This window comes from Pteronotus mesoamericanus, unplaced genomic scaffold, assembly GCF_021234165.1.
Source record: "Pteronotus mesoamericanus isolate MK-2021 breed Mesoamerican mustached bat unplaced genomic scaffold, CSHL_Meso_final scaffold_85, whole genome shotgun sequence".
NCBI lineage: Eukaryota > Metazoa > Chordata > Mammalia > Chiroptera > Mormoopidae > Pteronotus > Pteronotus mesoamericanus.
Genome location: NW_026555329.1, coordinates 21,608,211 through 21,626,361, shown reverse-complemented (window position 1 = coordinate 21,626,361; position 18,151 = coordinate 21,608,211). Strand labels below are relative to the sequence as shown.

Genomic DNA, 18,151 nt, shown 5'->3' with positions numbered 1-18,151 from the left:
CTCTGTTCCCATAGTTTCTTATATGAACTTGCATTTGTATCACATTATTTCTCATATTACTGCATTTATTTATTTATTCTTCTGCCTCTTCCACTAGGCTCAAAACCCTTCAGAATCAATGACTCTCATCTTTATTTTAATTCCTCCTCCTAGTATAGCACTTTGTTTGTTACATGATAAAGGCTTAGTAAGTGTTTGCTGAATGAATTAAGTGAAGATACAGAAAGACTGGACTGGAAGCTGAAGAATTTACCTGATGGACTTTATTTTCACTGGGAAGTAGGAGTCAGGGTTGTCTGCTGAAATGTATTCTCAGGGGGTAGGAGTGGGAGGACTTGATAAGGGTGGGAATCAACTAAAATAGCCTTCAACTAAATCAACTAAAATGGGAAATAGCTTTTATCTTCTTGCTGCTCCCCTGTTTCTCCATTACCCTTTGTGCATCATCTATTCTAGCAGTCCAGTCTCATCCCTCTTGCTTTTCAGTTGCTCAGTGATCTAGATCTATCTTCTCTATTTAATATATTTTCCCCACACTTACCCAAACTAAACCCCTCTAAGCAAGACCATTGTCCTTACTACTTAGAACAGGTCATTCTTTCACATATGCTCTTACTTGTTCTTCCTTATTGCCTTTCCTAATCATGGCCCAGAATAATTGAGGCACAAGTCTCATTTAACTTCCTTTATAACTCAGGCCCACATCTGACTTTTTTCTCTGTCATTGCCCTTATAGTCAAACTTTATAGTTTAACACTTCTCTAATTTTTTTATTTTGCCAAGTAATTGATAAAATCTGAGGGCAGATATATCTTTACTGAGTTTATATTCTTCTTCTCTCGCCACAGTACTGGCCACGTGATAGATGACTATTACGTATTTGATGAATGACTACACATATACATCTGATTTATTCCTGCCTAGTTTTAATAGTTAAGGAAATAAAGCTGAGATTTACCTGTTTTTATGTTTCTTCTTTTTGTGTAAAGAGCAGTATACCATTTGTCAGTTACCAGACTGCACATAGGTAATATCCAGAGATGAATAAAAGTTATATTATCTGATAATATAAAATTTACTGTGCATGAGTTGAAATTTCAAAGACCAAGTCATATAAATATTGTTATGAGTTTTATACTAATATTCTGTACAGTTCCTGCTTTTGTAGTAATATGAATTTCCTTCTGGATATGAAAACTTTATACTTAATATAATTTGAGAGCTTTGAAGGGAATAAGATGTGAATCACTGCTTCAAAAGAGAACATGGAATAACTGAGGGAAAAATATTTATATCACAATTTTAGGTGACTTTGAAAAAAACATTTTTAAATGTTAAGTTGCTCTAATATGGTTTTCTAGATACTGGATCATATATTTACATCACTGCTTTTCTTTTATTTTCAATAGGTTCAAGGACAGCGCACAGATCATGAGAAACTTGAATGTGCAGAGGAAAACCCACCAAAGGAGGAAACAGTGCTTTTATCAACCCATTCTCAGATGTCTAATTTGCAAGACATTGGTAATTTTGATTATACACCACAATGTCGTAGTTTTATACCAACTATTCAGTGTTGTTGTTTTTTTTTAAATTTGAGACAGCCTTGAGCATTTCATTGTAACCTCTCTCATCTCGGTTTTCCCATCCTCAAAATGAAAGGTTTGGAGTCATCTCTTTGATCCCTTCCCAACTTTTTACATTTCGTGATTCTAAATTGTTTTCAGATAAAAGACATAAAAATAGTAGACTTAGCGGTACTGTAGTTATAAAGATAGAAGTGATCTTGAATTACACTATTCATGTTTTCTGGTTTTTATCAGTCAGAATGAGTTTGAATTGAAACCTGAGTTGTTAGTACTAAAAAGCATTATTTTTTCAAAGAGGGATGAACATTCTCTGCACACACAAAAAAGTGATTGTGGTATTTCACTAAGAAGTTTGTATTAAATGTGTGTTTTTCTGTTTATATAACTTAGATGTCAGTCATAAAAGCAAGTTCTCTACTCTGCAAGATATTGAAAAAATTAAACAACTTGAAGGACAAGTCCAAGAATTAGAAAACCTAATATCCTCTTTGCAGCAACAATTGAAAGAAACTGAAGAAAACTATGGGGCAGAGATCCATTATTTGCAGAAAAGGCTTCAAGCTGTTAGTGAATCCGCAGTTCAGCCAAGGTACCCATCTACTATAATTTCATTCAATAGTATTTGCAGCTTAATAACAATCATAGTATGATCATTTTAAGAAAAAAATGTAATTTAAAGTTATTTGAAAGAGATGGGGTGTAGCATTATCAAGAAATAAGAACAGGAGGTAATTCCTTATCTTGAAATGTATAAAATAAATGTTAATGTAAACCAGATATTTTTTTATAGGTATTTTACTTACATCTGTATTTTATAAAGATGCTTGTTGTTTTTAATCTGCTGTATTAAATGAGGCGGTGTGTGTGTATTTGTTGTTTGTTGTATGCCTTGTCTTTACTACTGTATGTGGGGAACACACAGATTCTAAGACATGATCATTCCAGTCATGGCTGGACTTTCTCCACTTGACTGTCTAATGCTCATGTTCACCTTGTCCAAAAAAGAACCCTGGATCTTTCCTTCAAAACTCGCGTCTTCTGTAGCCATCTCCATCTAAGGTGACTCCTTTTTCTCTCACGTCTCTTTTCATCCGTCAATAAATGCTATGATTATCTCTACCTCCAAAATGCATCCGAACTGGTCCGCTTCTCACCATCCCCCCAGCCTTGGCCGTCATCATGTCCCCCTGGATGAGGACAGCAGCTCATCTCCCTGCTTCTTTAACTCTTCCCCAGAGTTTGAACTCAACAGTTCTAGAACTTGTCTTCTAAAATATGGGGCAGATCTGGTTATTTCATGTTCTTGTGTTTTTACACTGCCTTACTGGGTCCTACATGATGTATCCCTTTTACCTCTCTGACTTGATCTCCTACTGACTTGACTGCCATTTACTATTCTCAAGCCAGTCTAACTGAGATCCTCAAACCGTTGGTATGCTCCTGCTTTAGGTACTTTTCATTGCTGTTCCTTTAATTAGTGGACATTGGATCCTATCAAAACGTGCATGGAGACATTTGTTCCATGCCAAAATGTTCTCGATACTTAATTCCCACTCTTCTGCAAGATTTCAGACCCCAACACACCTACCTATCCCCATGTGCCATTACGAGCTAGATTATTGAGGCGAGAAGAGTCATTATTGGCAATACAGTCACAACACAATTATTGAACCAATAAAACGTGAATGTATTTTTTTAAAATCCTCACCCAAGGATATGTTTAACTAGACATAGAGATAGAGAGAAGCATGGATCAGTTGCCTCCTGCATGTACCCCAACCAGGGATCAAACCTGCAACCTAGGTATGTGCCCTGACCCAGAATCAAACCCAAAACCTTTTAGTGTATGGGATGATACTCCAACCAAATGAGCCACCTGGCCAGGACAAACATGATAGTATTTTTTTATGTATTAACTCTGTAAATGAAAAATATAAACATTTTGGGTTATTTGAACTCAGGGACATTTTCTAAGCATGGATGTTTTTTGAGAGGACCAAATATGCTTATGGTTGTTGCCGATAGGACCAAATTTTAAGGACCTTTTCACATAAACCAAATGTCTCAGTGGATATTTTGGAAAGGACCAAGTGTCCTGCAGGGGTTCCTTTTACCTGGAGTGATTTTTCTCTGGGTATTTGCGTGCCCAACACACTCATCTTCATTGGGTCTTTACGCAAATGTCATGTTCCCGTGAGGCCTGTTCTGATCACCCTGTTTAATTTGAAATCACCCCTTAGAACTCTGTGTCCTAATTTTCTGCTTCATTTTTCCATATTACTTAATATTTATTATATATATATATATATATATAAAAATGAAAAAATGTGTGTGTGTGTGTGTGTGTGTGTGTATAATTCTTTTTGGAGGGTAGTTAGTTTTGTTTATTGCCTGTCTCCTGTGAAGGACTTTTAACTGTTAGAAGGGTAAAGATTTTTGCCTTTTTTAGCCACTGTTGTACCCCAAACCTTATAATAATTCCTTACGCACAGAAGATGTTCAATAAATATTTGTTAAATGAATGAACAGTTTATAATAATTTATTTGGGAAGTATGCTATAGTATTAACTATTTCTATAAAGTCCTCAGATGTTTCATCTAAATCTAGTTGGCTCTGTCCTTTTAGGACTGATGTCTCCATAGACACTAACCTGAAGAAAATTTTTTTGGTGATGAAAACAGTGAATGTCCCTAGTTTATTGAAAGCAGTATGTTTCTCCTTTTATTTAGGGTATGTATAGGCTTTGGATTGTTCACCCAACATTGGTACAGCCTTATAAAACTTCCATTTTGTTTGAGATCAGTTATCCCCAAACTTGACCATGCATTAGAAATTTAATTTAAATTTTGTTTTTTAATGTTTTTTATTTTTTTGTTTTTAAAATACATATTTTATTGATTATGCTATCGCAGTTGTCCCATTTTATTCTCCCCTTTACTCCCCTCCACCCTGTACTGCTCCTCCCCTCAGCACTCCCCCTCACCCCCCGCCTTAGTTCATGTCCGTGAGGCGTATATATAAGTTCTTTGGCTTCTCCATTTCCTATACTGTTCTTAACCTCCCCCTGCCTATTTTGTACCTACTATTTATGCTGCTTATTCCCTGTACCTTTTCCCCCATTCTTCTTTCTCCCCCTCCCCTCTGATCTTCATTTCTATGATTCAGTTCCTGTTCTACTTGTTTACTTACTTTGTTTTTGTTTTATAGGTTCAGTTGTTGATAGTTGTGAGTTTGTTGTCAATTTACTGTTCATAGTCTTTGATTTTCTTCTTTTTATTAGATAAGTCCCTTCAATATTTTATATAATAAGGGCTTGGTGATGATGAACTCCTTTAACTTGACCTTATCTGGGAAGCACTTTATCTGCCTTTCCATTCTAAATGATAGCTTTGCTGGATATCATAATCTTGGATATAGGTCCTTGTCTTTCTTGACGTTGAATATGTCTTGCCAGCCCCTTCTTGCTTGCAAGGTGTCTTTTGAGAAATCAGATGATAGTCTTATAGGAACTCCTTTGTAGGTAGCTGTATCCTTTTCTCTTGCTGATTTTAAGATTCTCTCCTTATTGTTAACCTTGGGTAATGTAATTATGATGTGCCTTGGAGTGTGCTTCCTTGGGTCCAACTTCTTTGGGACTCGGACTCTGAGCTTCCTGGATCTCCTGGAAGTCTTGTTTCGTTGGCCAGATTGGGGAAGTTGTTATTCATTATTTGTTCAAATAAATTTTCAATTTCTTGCTCTTCCTCTTCTCCTTCTGGCACCCCTATGATTGGGATGTGGGAATGTTTAAAGTTGTCATGGAGGTTCCTAAGCTTCTCCTCATTTTTTTGAATTCTTATTTCTTCATTCTGTTCTGGTTGAATGTTTATCTCTTCCTTCTGCTCCCAATCATTGATCTGAGTTCCAGTTTCCTTCCCTTTACTGTTGGTTCCCTGTATGTTTTTATTTCACTTCGCATAGCCTTCACTTTTTCCACCATTTTGCGACCATACTCAACCAATTGAGTGAGCATCCAGATTACCAGTGTTTTGAACTGTGCATCTGATAGGTTGGCTTTCTGTTCATCACTTATTCTTTTTTGGAGCTTTGATCTGTTCTCTCATTTGGGCTATATTTCTTTGTCTCAGTGTGCCTGATATGTGGAAGGGGTGGAGCCTTAGGTATTCACCAGGGTAGAGCAACCCAGGTTGCTGTGTTGTGATGCTGTCTGTGGAGGAGGGGCCCGAGAGGGAACTATTCTGTTTGCTCGGCTCTCAGCTGACTTTCAGTCCCTTTCCCCACTACCCACAAGCAAATTGGGCCCTTCTAATGCCCAGGTGGGTGGGTTTGTATACGATCTTGGACCTGGTGGGTCTCTCCAACGGACTGTCCTGTGAGGCTGGGAGTTTCTCCTGCCGCCGCAACCCTCACAGGTTTTAACCTCCAGAGGCTTTGAGGCTTGCTTTTCTCACACTGGAACCCTGGATTGTGTGGTCTATTGCGTGATCTGTCCCACTCCCCAGCTCTTCCTCCCGATTCGGCCCGCCTGGTCCTCCAGCCACTCCCTTGCTCCTTGTCCTCTCCACCCGGCTGCCTGTCTCCACCCCTCCTACTGGCCTGGATGAATGTTTCTTGTTTAGCTCCTTGGCTGTTGGACTTGGCGGTTCTGGTAATTTTTTGTTTTTAAATTTGTTGTCCTTCTTTTGGTTGTGTGAGGAGGTAAAGTGTATCTAGCTACACCATCATCTTGGCTGGAAGTCAAGAAATTTAATTTAAATTTTGAATTTTATATTACTGAAATTTAATATAATTTTTTGAATACTTAAAATGACAGACTCAATGCCTTTGAGATGAATTCTGGATGTTTGTATTTGTAACAAGGTAATTCTGATGCAGGCAGTCCATGGATTGATTGTCACTTGGATTCCACTGCTTTAGGTTTTCTGATGTGAAAGAAAATAGATAGATAGCAACTCTACTAACCAGCTGTAGTATTTCAGTAGCCTTCCTTTAATTAGTGGTGCCTTCTCTCCAAAGCATGAATGAAGGGGAGTCGTCTGGAAATGCAGGTTTACTTTACTATTCCTGCATTTGAGCTTTTGCCAGCTTACCACTCTCTCTCAGAAGAAATGACCTTTCAACTAAAATAATTAGTTTCCGCACCCTACCTCTGCCAAAAAGAGATTTACTGACGGCATGCTCACTCTTACTAGCAGTGATGAGCTAGTTATTTCTTGTAAATGTCATCACATATATGGCACAACCATAATACTTGAATAAAGAGTGTACTATTCTTCTATGATAGACTTGAACTAGTTTAAGAAAAATAATTGAGTCATTCATTTAACAAATATTTAGTTATGTCAAAAGCCTCTTAGGGATTAATGAGGGGAGCCCCCTAAAAACCGTAATTATCTTCTGGGGGGCGGGCCCCTTGTAGTACAGGCTTCCCCCACTAGGTGAGTGTTCTAGGAACCCATCTGTATCAGTGTACCAGCTGGCTTTGTTGTGAGAGGCTGCATTCAGATTCATTGAATTTTTTCTGGTGACTCTTTCAAGTTGCTTGCCCTGTCATGATATGATGGGTGACTTATGAGTGCACCCGCCTACAGCTCACTAAGTGTTCAGCAGGTTTCAGCCAAAAACGACATGGCCCCTGTGCCCCACCTTCTCTGTTCACCTGATCTTGCCCCAAGTGACCTTTTTTTGTTTTCCTGAATGAAAAAAATTCCTCAAAGGGAAACGTTTTGCCCATGTGGAAGAAGTAAAACAAAAAATGGCAGAAACATTAAAAGGCATCAGAATTTGACGAGTTCAGAAACCAGTTTGAGCAGTGGAAGGAAATCTTGATTGGTGTATTGTATCAAATGGAGAGTGCTTTGAAGGTGACTGAAGTTTAAACATGTAAGAAGAAATACCCAATTTTTTTATGAATAAATTCCAGGTTTTTTGGGTCCCCCCTTGTAGTGAGGGGTTGGAAGGACCACCAATCTAAGAGTCAGACTGACCTGCATTTGACCCCCAGTTTGACTTTTTACTGCATATATGATTTTAGGAGGATATTTTAAGCATCTCTATAATGATAATAATAACTACCCTTAAGATTGTGAGGGAAGAACCTTGGCTAGATGACACAGAAGAAACTTTAGATGTATATGAAGTGAAACTTTAGATGTGTATAAAGTGGCCCTTTCCTGCAGAGGACAGCAATCTAATCAATTATTTACAAAATTTTTAAGAAGTAGTGATTGGGGACTATAACATGGTGATACAATTGAAATGCTAGAACCCATCTCTGGTATTTTTCACTGCCCACCCCTGACATTTCTGTAGTATTGGAGTGGCTCCAGGAGAAAAGGAATTGAAGGGGTGAATATGAGACATTGGGATGGAGCTATGTTGGGAGCAAAGCAGAGGGAATATGGAGAATAATTGTGCCTTAAGTTATGTAGAGAAATCAGGCAGGTAGGGAGCACGACCTTAATTGTAGAAGGGAGCAGTGAATTTGGTTTTAGCCAAACATTTTTAAATTTGGGACGAGTACTTTCAAATGCTATAAAGCTACAGAATGAACTCATTGTGATTTAGTAGCACTTTTTTAGAGTTTGGATCTTAATGGCTCAATAAATAATCAGGAAAGTTTTCTAGGCTATGACAATAAGAATTAAGACATGAAGCCAAGGATCAGAATAGTGTATGTAAGAAGCAATAAGGAAACAGAGACAAAATGATAAGAAAGATAGGAGAAACCAGGAAAGGTCATAAAAGAAAGTCAAGGCAAATGAGTTTTTCTAGTTGTTTAAAGTGGACATAAAACAAGAATAGGCAATTCACAGCAGAAGAGCTTGCTTGGGCAATAGCAGACTGTGTGTTCTAACAAAGTTTTAAGACTGTTAGAACTTCATGTTGCTGAAGTTTTGAGGAAATACTTAAATGATACTGTTATGGGAATAAAAATTAAAGTAACATTTAGAATATGGCATTATATTACCATTATAAATATTAAGCCTGAAAATTATTAAAAGATTTTTATCATACAGAAACATCAATAGATGGGTGCAAAAATTTTATTTTTGAGGATCTGTATTGTAACAGTATTGGTGGTAGTGAACAGTTGGAAACAAGTGTCTGTCAGTAGGAGGTTAGTCATGTAAGTTATGAAATAAGATGATGATAACTTGTATCTGGCCACTTTGGGGCAGAACGAAAGAAGAGAATGGGAGAAAGAGGAGGAGGCGGGCAAGAGCAGGGTGGAAGGGAGAATGCAGTGTGAGACTGGGAGTGAGGAATTGTATTAGCTGAAAAGAAAATTACAGTTTTCCCCTTTAACCTTTTCCCCATAATACCTAAATATTAATCTTACCTTATTTTTATGACCAAAGTTAAACGTTTCAATGTATTTTTTACAAAATACCAAAAGATAAGACAGATTAAAAATAAAAACATTTCAGAAGTGACTGTGTATAAATTAAGAATCTTCATTCATTGCCACTGCACTCCAGTTCCACTAGAGGTGATCATTGTTACCTTTCATGTGTATTCTTCCAGACTTTTTTCTTTTTTGGTGTGTATGTTTGTGCATATAAATAATTTTTTAATAAAAATGAGATTTTATAAACTTTACTCAGTAATATAGATAACTTTAAAAAAAAATCTGTACACATAAATATCTCCATGTCATACATTTGTAATAGACTTTATAAAATGACATGAAATTCAATTGTGATGTTAAAATACTCTGTCACTAAATTATGTTACCCTAGTCATAAGTGGAAAAAGTAGTCAAAAATGTGAGTTAAGATACAGTATCTATAACTCTTGACCTATCGTTTTTGTTCCCCCCGGCCGAACACACTTTCATGCATGCTTTAAATTTGGGCTAACAGTAAAACTTACACATGATTCTAATTATTTCACCCTCTTTTATTTATATTTAGCTTCCCCACTGATTCGATGGTAATTACTGAATCTGATGTACGGAAAACGGTATACCATGGAAGTTGTCTAAAACAGAACATCGGTGGTACAATAGAGGTATTTTGTCTTGAAACTGTAATGTGCACTGATTTTTTTCTTACTGTTATTTTTATATCTGTGGTCTAGTGATTATCCAGTAAATAGTTACTGAGAAGTAAACATAATAAATATGAGGATAATACCTTATATACTACCCAGAAGAATAGAGGGGTTTTTCCCCCTGAATATGTTCTGATTTAAAACTTACCTTGTTTTATATTACATGGGCTGTGTAACAAATTAGTTTCAGTGCCCTGGCCAACAGCCTTTCTTTTTGCCATGGAAGGCTGGACCAGATCATCTCTAGAGTAGTCTTAAGGAATCTCCTGAACCCAAGACGCTATGGCTGGGACAATGGATGAGGCTTCCTTCAGCACTGGCCAACTAGAATGTAAAAACCCTCATCTTTTACAGTATATGCGATCTAAGTAAACCACCTTCTGCCTCTCCTCAACATTGTATATAATGCCAATTTACGGCTACATTTTTCAGACTTAGAACTGCCAAACCCCGGTCTTAGTAGATTTTTAGTTAAGTTTTACAGAAAATAAAGATCCTTGCTCTCTCTCAATCTGGATACAGAGGAGAGAGATTGGCTACATTTTTGATTCTTTCACATTCATCCCATATGGAGTGTCTATTTGAATGACATTCAGATAATTGGTAAATAAAGAAATACTTTCATGTTGAGAACACGTTTATATTTTTAAAAACCACTTATGGTTTTTTCCGTTTATGAAAATAATTTGTATTTGTAGAAAGTGTATACTATTAATAAATGCCAAGAAGAAAAGAAAGTTGCTTATACTTTCATGAGCAAAGCCAGCCACTGTTAATGTTACTTAAAGTTAAATACACACATCTTATTCATTATATTTAAGAAGTATCTATATTTCACCCTCAAACATATGTTAATAATTATAAATATGTAAATATTTTCGCACTTTGCATCTTTATTAAAATCACAGTACTAAGTACAATTGTTTAGTAGAATTATTCACTAGAATTACTGTTTTTAATTAAGAGCAGAACTGAAATTTATTAAAACTTCTCTGGAGTTTTCTAAGAAATAGTGATTTTTTTAAAAGATATTTGAGAGTAAAAGTTTAAAAATAAATTGTGCATAATTAGTGTAAATAAGTATGTCATATTTTGCTTTTTAATTTAGTCTTCTAGTGGTGAATTTGGAGTGGAACAGGAAACAAATATGGTTAAGTTGCTGGAAAAACAGTATCAAGAGCGATTAGAAGAAGAAGTAGCTAAGGTAAGTGTGTGGTATGTCCAGAAAATTATTGTGATTTATACACCCTTTGAGTTTTCAAAAAAAGTAGATTTTTTTGATGACAGTGCACTTTATTTTTTGGTTACAAGTTTCATACATGTCTCCTCTTTAAGTTATCAGATACTGGCATCAGCCGCAATTGCCTTTAAGTGAATGTCTTTGAGAAAACATCTCCTCTTGATGTGGAATAGTAGAGCAATTAAAACTTTTCAAAATACCAAAACAAATTTTTATAAATTTATTACCTTGTGAGTAGTACCTTATGAAGGAGTTTGGCCTTTGTTAAAGGTGTGGAATATGGTAGGAAAGGAGAAAGAAGGTGGTTGATCTTTTCTATATTACCTTTGCCTCTTCTCCCAGAGAAGTTACTGTGATGTTAATAATTATAGATACTCTTAGCTGCTGTGCCCATAGTCATTCTTTTAAGCTCTTGAATACCAAGTATATCCACCTAGTCCACCTTTATGTTTCCATTTTTTTTTGTCTTTGTATTCACTTTAAAAATGCACATACCTGATTGGGTTCTTATTTTCAACAGTTGAATTCTGAGCTTGTCTGCCTTCTTCTTCTTCTTTTTTTTTTTTACATTATAACAATCCCAGTGAAGTATATGTATTTTAAAGGGGGTTAAATGATAGGATATACAGGAAATGCATAAGGAATTAGGTTAAACATAAATTGGATGAAGAGGTTGAGATCCAAGGAAATATATGGACAATAAGGACTGACTTCTGTATCTGAATTGAATGTTTAGTTCCTAGAGTTCAAAGTAAAAGGTGAAGCATCATCACTTTTATGTAGCTCTCATTATCTAGTTCTTCAGAGAAATGTAGGTTTTCTCTAGTGCTTAGCTCTTACATAAATTTCTCAGGTGGAATGTTTTAGGAAGGCATCGTAGTATAGCAGTGCAGAACATGAGGTTTGGTAAAGGATATATCATGCTTTAAATTCTTGTTCTTCTGGTTTAATAGATTTATGATTTTAGGAAAGTTACTCAACTTCTGAGTCTCAATTCCCCCATTGTTAAAGAGGAAAATAATAAGTGTAATAGTAATTCTTACAAGAATTCAGTAAATTAATGTATAAAGTACCTAGCAGATAACAAAAACTCATAAATATTTATATTTTTGAAATACTCTTATTACTGTGGTAATGGAGATGATATGAATATGTTTTGTAAAGCTTCATTCATCCAAGCTGATAGGAGAGCACCAAAGTGCAGGCCAGTGAAAACTGTTCCTAAGGCAGCCAAGGTTTTGTGTCTGAGAAACACCATTGATGGCCCAGTTTGATCCTAGAACAATATAGGTGGTTGGCATTAGTCATCAGTACTGATGGCATTATGCTCTACCCTATACCCCTCAGGTATGATGATGGGAAAGTTTGAGAATCATTGTTTTAAAAACACAGGGTAAGTAGAAGAAGCCCAAAAGGCACAGTGATTACCAGTGTAGATCACAATAGAGTCAGCTTGTGATTTGACATTCATTTACATTTCACTGCCAGACAGTGTTCAGGGTACTCTGAAAAGAGGAAATCTTTGCTCCCATAGACGTTACATTCTAGTTGGTGCAGATAACAATACACAGATGATAAGTACTCTAAAAAAAAACAACCCAACTCGGGTAATAGAACTGGAAAATTCTATGGGGAGTGAAATGGCGTTACATACATTATACAGGTTATTACAGACAACCTCACTTTTAAAGTGATGTTACAGGAGAATCCTGAAGGAAAAGAGAAAATAAATTGTGAAAGTGACAGATTGAGCACCATTTTAAAAAGTGAGATGTAAGAGAAAGAGAAAAATCAAGAATTACTCCAAGAATGCCTCAAAGAGGTAGCCATGGAGACTTCGTGAGAGTATGAAGGCCACTTGCCAGCTGCCAGCTCTGCAGGTTTGATTAAGTCCTGACACCCCCATGTTCAGGGGACCTCTTTGGCGAAATGCTGTGAAATCCTGGCACAGATGTATCTTCTCAGCAGGGGTAACTGGATACCAGAGGAAGAAATATAGGCAAAGAGACAAGGGCTTGCCCTTCAGGGGAAAATATTACTCCAGCTTATTTGACCTAAGTAAGTGGAAGAATGGAGTTGCTATTTGCTTAGGTTTTGGATGGAGGATAGAAAAGACTGCATAGCAGTAGTTTTTGGAGAGAAGTGAGAGACTTAAGAATTCTGATTTTGACCTATTAAATGCAAATCACTTATTAAATGTCTAAATACAAATGTGAGGAAGTGGTTGGATATGTAAATCTAGAGTTCAGGAAACAGGATAAAACTAGACATAATTTTGGTAAATAAGGTAGCTAGTATATAGAGCAGTATTTTTTAAGCTGTCAGTTGTAACTTATTTTTAAGTCAAGAAATCAATTTATTGGTTCAGGACCAGGATTTTAAATATAAATGGAAAGATTTAATTATATAAACACACAGGTACCTACGTGTGCTTTGGGCCACAATAGAAAACATTTTTTTTGTTGTTGTTTTGTGTATGTTTACCATGGTTACAATGAAAAAATTTTAAACCACTAATACAATGAGTATTGATAAAGAGAAGTCTGAGAAAGTCTAGAGAGTGTCCATGTGTAGAAGTTAGAGAAATGAGGAAGAACAGAGGAGATGGAGAGGAGCGCTAATTTAAATATGGAAGGAACACAAGATTGCATTACAGAAGGCAAGTAATAAACGTGTATCAAGAATATGTATTAAATTGTATCAGATGTATCTGATAAGAAAGATTAGAACTGCAAATTAACCATTGGATTTAAAATGTGAAATCACTGACTTTCACAGCACATTTGATGGAGTAGTGTAGACAAATTGATTAGATTGTAATTGAGAGAGAGTGAAGGAGAAGAATGAACAGATTTTACTTTAAAGAGGAGCAGAGAAATCCAGTGGTAGCTAAAGGGTATCAAGTGGTGGATTTTTGTTGCTGCTATTTTCTTTGTTTAAGTAAGGTGAGAGGTGTCTCATCATGTTTCTGTGTTAACATGAGTAGGTAGAAAGTGGGGAAAACAGCTCATTCAGGGGAGAGAGGAACAGTTGCTGGAGCGGTGCCCGTGAGTGAAAGCGGAGCTGCCACCCCTGGAGGGCTGCCATTATATTGAAGCGCGGCAGTTTAATCCATAATAAAGGAAGGAAGGCAGAAAATATTTGATACATGGTTCACTTATTAGGGATGTTTTCAGATAAGGCATTTGGAGCCTTTGGAAGTTCTCTTCTGATTGTTTTTATTTTCTCAGTAAAATAATCATGATCAGCACCAGAAAATCTGAAAGAATGAGAAGATGTTGGAGCTTTAAGGAGAGAGAAGAGTGCTGTCCAGGAGAAGGAATAAAAAAATGGAGAAGACAATAGAAATTTTTTAAAACTATATTTTATTGATTATGCTATTACAGTTGTCCCGATTTTTCCCCCTTTACCCTCCTCCACTGAGCACCCCCCACCCCCTCAGGCAGTTCCCACACCATTGTTGATGTCCATGGGTCATGCATGGACGTTCTTTGGCTACTCCATTTCCTATACTGTACTGTACATCCCCATGGCTATTCTATAACTACCTATTTGAACTTCTTAATCTCCTCACCTCTTCCTCCATTCCCCCACACCCCTGTCCTATATGGCAACCATCAAAATGGTCTCTGTATCCATGATTCTGTCTTTTTCTTGTTCGCTTAGTTTGTGTTTTAGATTCAGTTGTTTTTAGATTTGTATTTTTGCCATTTTCTTGTTCATAGTTTTGATCTTCTTTTTCTTAAATAAGTCCCTTTAACATTTCATATAATAATGGTTTAGTGATGCTGAACCCCTTTAGTTTTTTTCTTGTTTGGGAAGCTCTTTATCTTCCCTTGAATTCTAAATGATATCTTTGCTGGGCAGAGCTATCTTGGCTGTAAGTCCCTACATTTCATGACTTTGAAATATTTTTTGCCAGTCCCTTCTAGACTGCAAAGTTTCTTAGCTGACAGGACTCCCCTGTAGGCAACTAACTGCTTTCCTCTTGCTGCTTTTAAGATTCCCTCTTTAACTTTCACCTTTAGCTTTTTAATTATGCTGTGTCTTGGCATGGGCTTCTTCACATACATCTATCTTGTTTGGGATTCTTTATGCTTCCTCAGCTTGCATGTCTATTTCCTTCTCCAAATTAAGGAAGTTTTCTTTCATTATTTTTTCAAATAGATTTCCAATTTCTTGCTCTTTCTCTTCTTCTGGAACCCCTATATGTTAATGTTGGACCTCTTGAAGTTGTCCCAGAAGCTGCTTATACTATCCTCATTTAAGGGGTTCTTTTTTTCTTCTTGTTCTGATTGCTTGGTTTTTTCCTTCCTTTTGTTCCAAATCATTGATTTTATTTTCAACCTCATCCACTCTACTGTTGTTTCCCATTAACTATTCTTTATTTCAATTAGGAAATCCTTCATTTCTGACTGGATTGCTTTTATGCTGGTGAGGTCATCACTAAGTTCTTTGAGCATCCTTATAACCAGTATTTTGAACTCTGCATCTGTTAGATTGCTTATCTCCATTTCGTTTAGTTCTTTTTCTGGAGTTTTGATCTGCTCTTTCATTTGGGCCATGTTTCTTTGTCTCCTCATTTTGGCAGCCTCCCTGTATGTGTTTCTATGTATTAGGTTGAGCTGTTATGACTCCCTGTCTTGGTAGCATGGCCTAATGTAGTAGGTGTCCTGTAGGGTCTAGTTGCAGAGCCTCCCCCGCCATCACCCAAGCTGGGTACTTGAGATGCGCCCTTTGTGTGGGCTGAGTACACACACCCTCTTCTTGTAGTTGGTTGCTATTGGCAGATCAGTGGGAGAGATTTACCCAGGCCATTCAGCTGCAGGGAATGGCTTTGACCACTTACCACCAACTTCCACCCTCTGTGGAGGATCAGCTGTGCAGGAACAGGGTGGTGGTGCTCTGACATGGTCTGTAATTGTCCACTGGATATGCTGGCCCTGAGGTTTCCCTGGTGGTGCAAGCCAACATCAACCCCCACCTGCGGGGTGGGCCCCATGCAATATGTTTTGCCTGGGGGCCACCCTGCCTGAGCTATAGAACTATCTGAGATGGTTGCTATTTGTGCTGGGCTTGGAGATTCCCAGGCAAAGGCAAGCTGTGAGATCTAGGCTGGCTGCTGCTAGTGCCAGGGCTGGTTCTCACTGAGGCCAACTGTTGCTCGTTTGAGAGGATTTAGGAAGTTGTTAAGCATGAGCCAAGACCAGCCATTCATATGGAAAAGGAGCTTGGGTGAGCTTGTATGTTGGATGGGGCAGAGTCTCCGGGGATCTCCAAGGCTGGTCAAACAGTGTTAGCGAGGTTGATGGAGTCCCAAATATGGCACCAGCTTGCCGATTTTGTGGCTCTAGGAAAGGGTCAATGGCCTCTGCTCTCCCCGATGCCAGATACTTCAGTTCCTTCCTGTGTGCCATTGGTGCCTTTCAAGCTGCTGCCCTGATGCTGGATCCCAGAGGGAGTCTGAGTAGGTGAGACCATATGTGGCCTCTTTAAGAGGAACTGCTTGGGGCTCCAGACGTTTCCTCCATTGACTCAATCCCTGCTGATTTTGCAGCCAGAAGTTGTGGGGACTTACCTTCTTGGCACTGGAACACTGGGCTGGGGCACCTGGTGTGGGGCTGGGACTCCTCGCTCTGGAGATATCCCTTCCGAATTTTTATCTACAACACATACGTGTGGGACCAGCCCATGCAACGCCTGTGCCCCCTGCTACCTATCTGTATGGATATGGTTTCTTTAATTCCATAGTTGTCAGACTTCCATTCATCTTAATTTCTGACTGTTCTGAGTGATGGTTGTTCTATATTTTAGTTGTAATATTATGTGGTTGTGCGAAGAAGTCAGCCATGTCTGCCTACACATCCACCTTGACTGGAAGTGACAGTGGAAATTGAGGAGACTTGCCCAGTGTTGCTAAGGGCTCATTTCAAGGATAGGGGTTATGAACTTAAAATGAGACCAATTAGCTTGATTGGACTTTTTTATTTTCCTCAATCAAGTTCAGCTACATAGGCACAGAGTAGGCAGAGTTCATTGTAACCATAGGTGAAATTTGGTTAGGTGGTCCAGTGAATAGAAAGGAGAGAATAACAAGGTAGCTGAGTCTTTTTTTACAGTCGACATGGTTCTTTTAGTTATTTGTTACTCATTTTTAATATAAATGCATATGCAAAAGAAAGTGATCTTTATGATACCAGTTTTTCAAAATTTCAAAAGCTTCTTTTGTGACCTAACTTATGTTTACATTTTTGTTGTTATTTGTTTGTAATCATAAGTATCACAGTATATGAGGGGAGACTCCAAAAAACCCAGAATTATCTTCTGAAGGGCAGGCCCCTTGTAGTACAGGCTTCCCCTGCTATGTAGATGTTCTAGGATCCCATCTGTGTCAGTGTACCATCCGGCGTTGTTGTGAGAGGCTGAGTTTTGTTGTTTGTTTTTTTTTGAAGACTCTTTTAAACAGGTTTGTCCATTTCATGGTGGGTGATTTACGAGCACACGTGCCCACACTGCGCTGTATTTTCTCTTTTCGGGCTACAGCAGTATGACCCCATTGCCCCGCCCTCCCTATTCACCCGATCTCACTCCGAGTGACTTTTTTTTGTTTGTTTCCTTGGATGAAAAAAGTCCTCAAAGGGAAACATTTTGTCATGTGGAAGAGCTGACACAAAAATTGACAGAAACACTAAAAGGCATCAAAATTGACGAGTTCAAAAATTGTTTTGAGCATTGGGAAAAAAAGGTGTCTGTATTACATCAACTGGAGAATACTTTGAAGGTTACTAAAGTTTAAACATCTAAGAATAAATACACAATTTTTTATAAATAAATTCCAGGGTTTTTTGGGTCCCCTCTCATAATTTACATATACTGAAATTCACCAATTATAAGCACAAAGTTTGATGAGTTTTAATAAATATTTATAGTTAGACAAGATTGGGCACGTTCAGGGTGGTAGGGCCATAAACTAAATGTTTATAGTTATGAAACCAACACTGCAGTCGAGATAAAAAATATTTTCATTATACTGCAAAGTTTCTTCATGCCCCTTTGGAGGCAGTCTCCTCCTTTTTTTATTTGCTAATATTTTGTCAAGGATATTTATGTCTGTATTCATGAGGAACAAACATTACCCAGTTTTATTTTCTTATGATGTCTTTGTTTGGTTTTGATATAGGATACTGCCGGCCTCATAAAATGTTGAAATATATCCCCTCTTCTTCTGTGTTCTGGAAGAATTTATATAGAATTGCTATTATTTCA

General features: G+C 37.5%; 1 protein-coding gene across 5 annotated transcripts in view; it reads left to right on the top strand.

Annotated features, from left to right (window-relative positions):
* Positions 1–18,151, top strand: part of AKAP9 (A-kinase anchoring protein 9) — a 181,720-nt gene that overhangs the window by 64,510 nt on the left and 99,059 nt on the right. For all 5 annotated transcript variants that reach the window (XM_054564518.1, XM_054564520.1, XM_054564521.1 and 2 more), the window contains 4 exons: positions 1,410–1,524; positions 1,980–2,178; positions 9,507–9,603; positions 10,754–10,849. In XM_054564518.1, the coding sequence (XP_054420493.1) occupies positions 1,410–1,524; positions 1,980–2,178; positions 9,507–9,603; positions 10,754–10,849 (507 nt within the window). The remainder of the gene's footprint in view (positions 1–1,409; positions 1,525–1,979; positions 2,179–9,506; positions 9,604–10,753; positions 10,850–18,151) is intronic.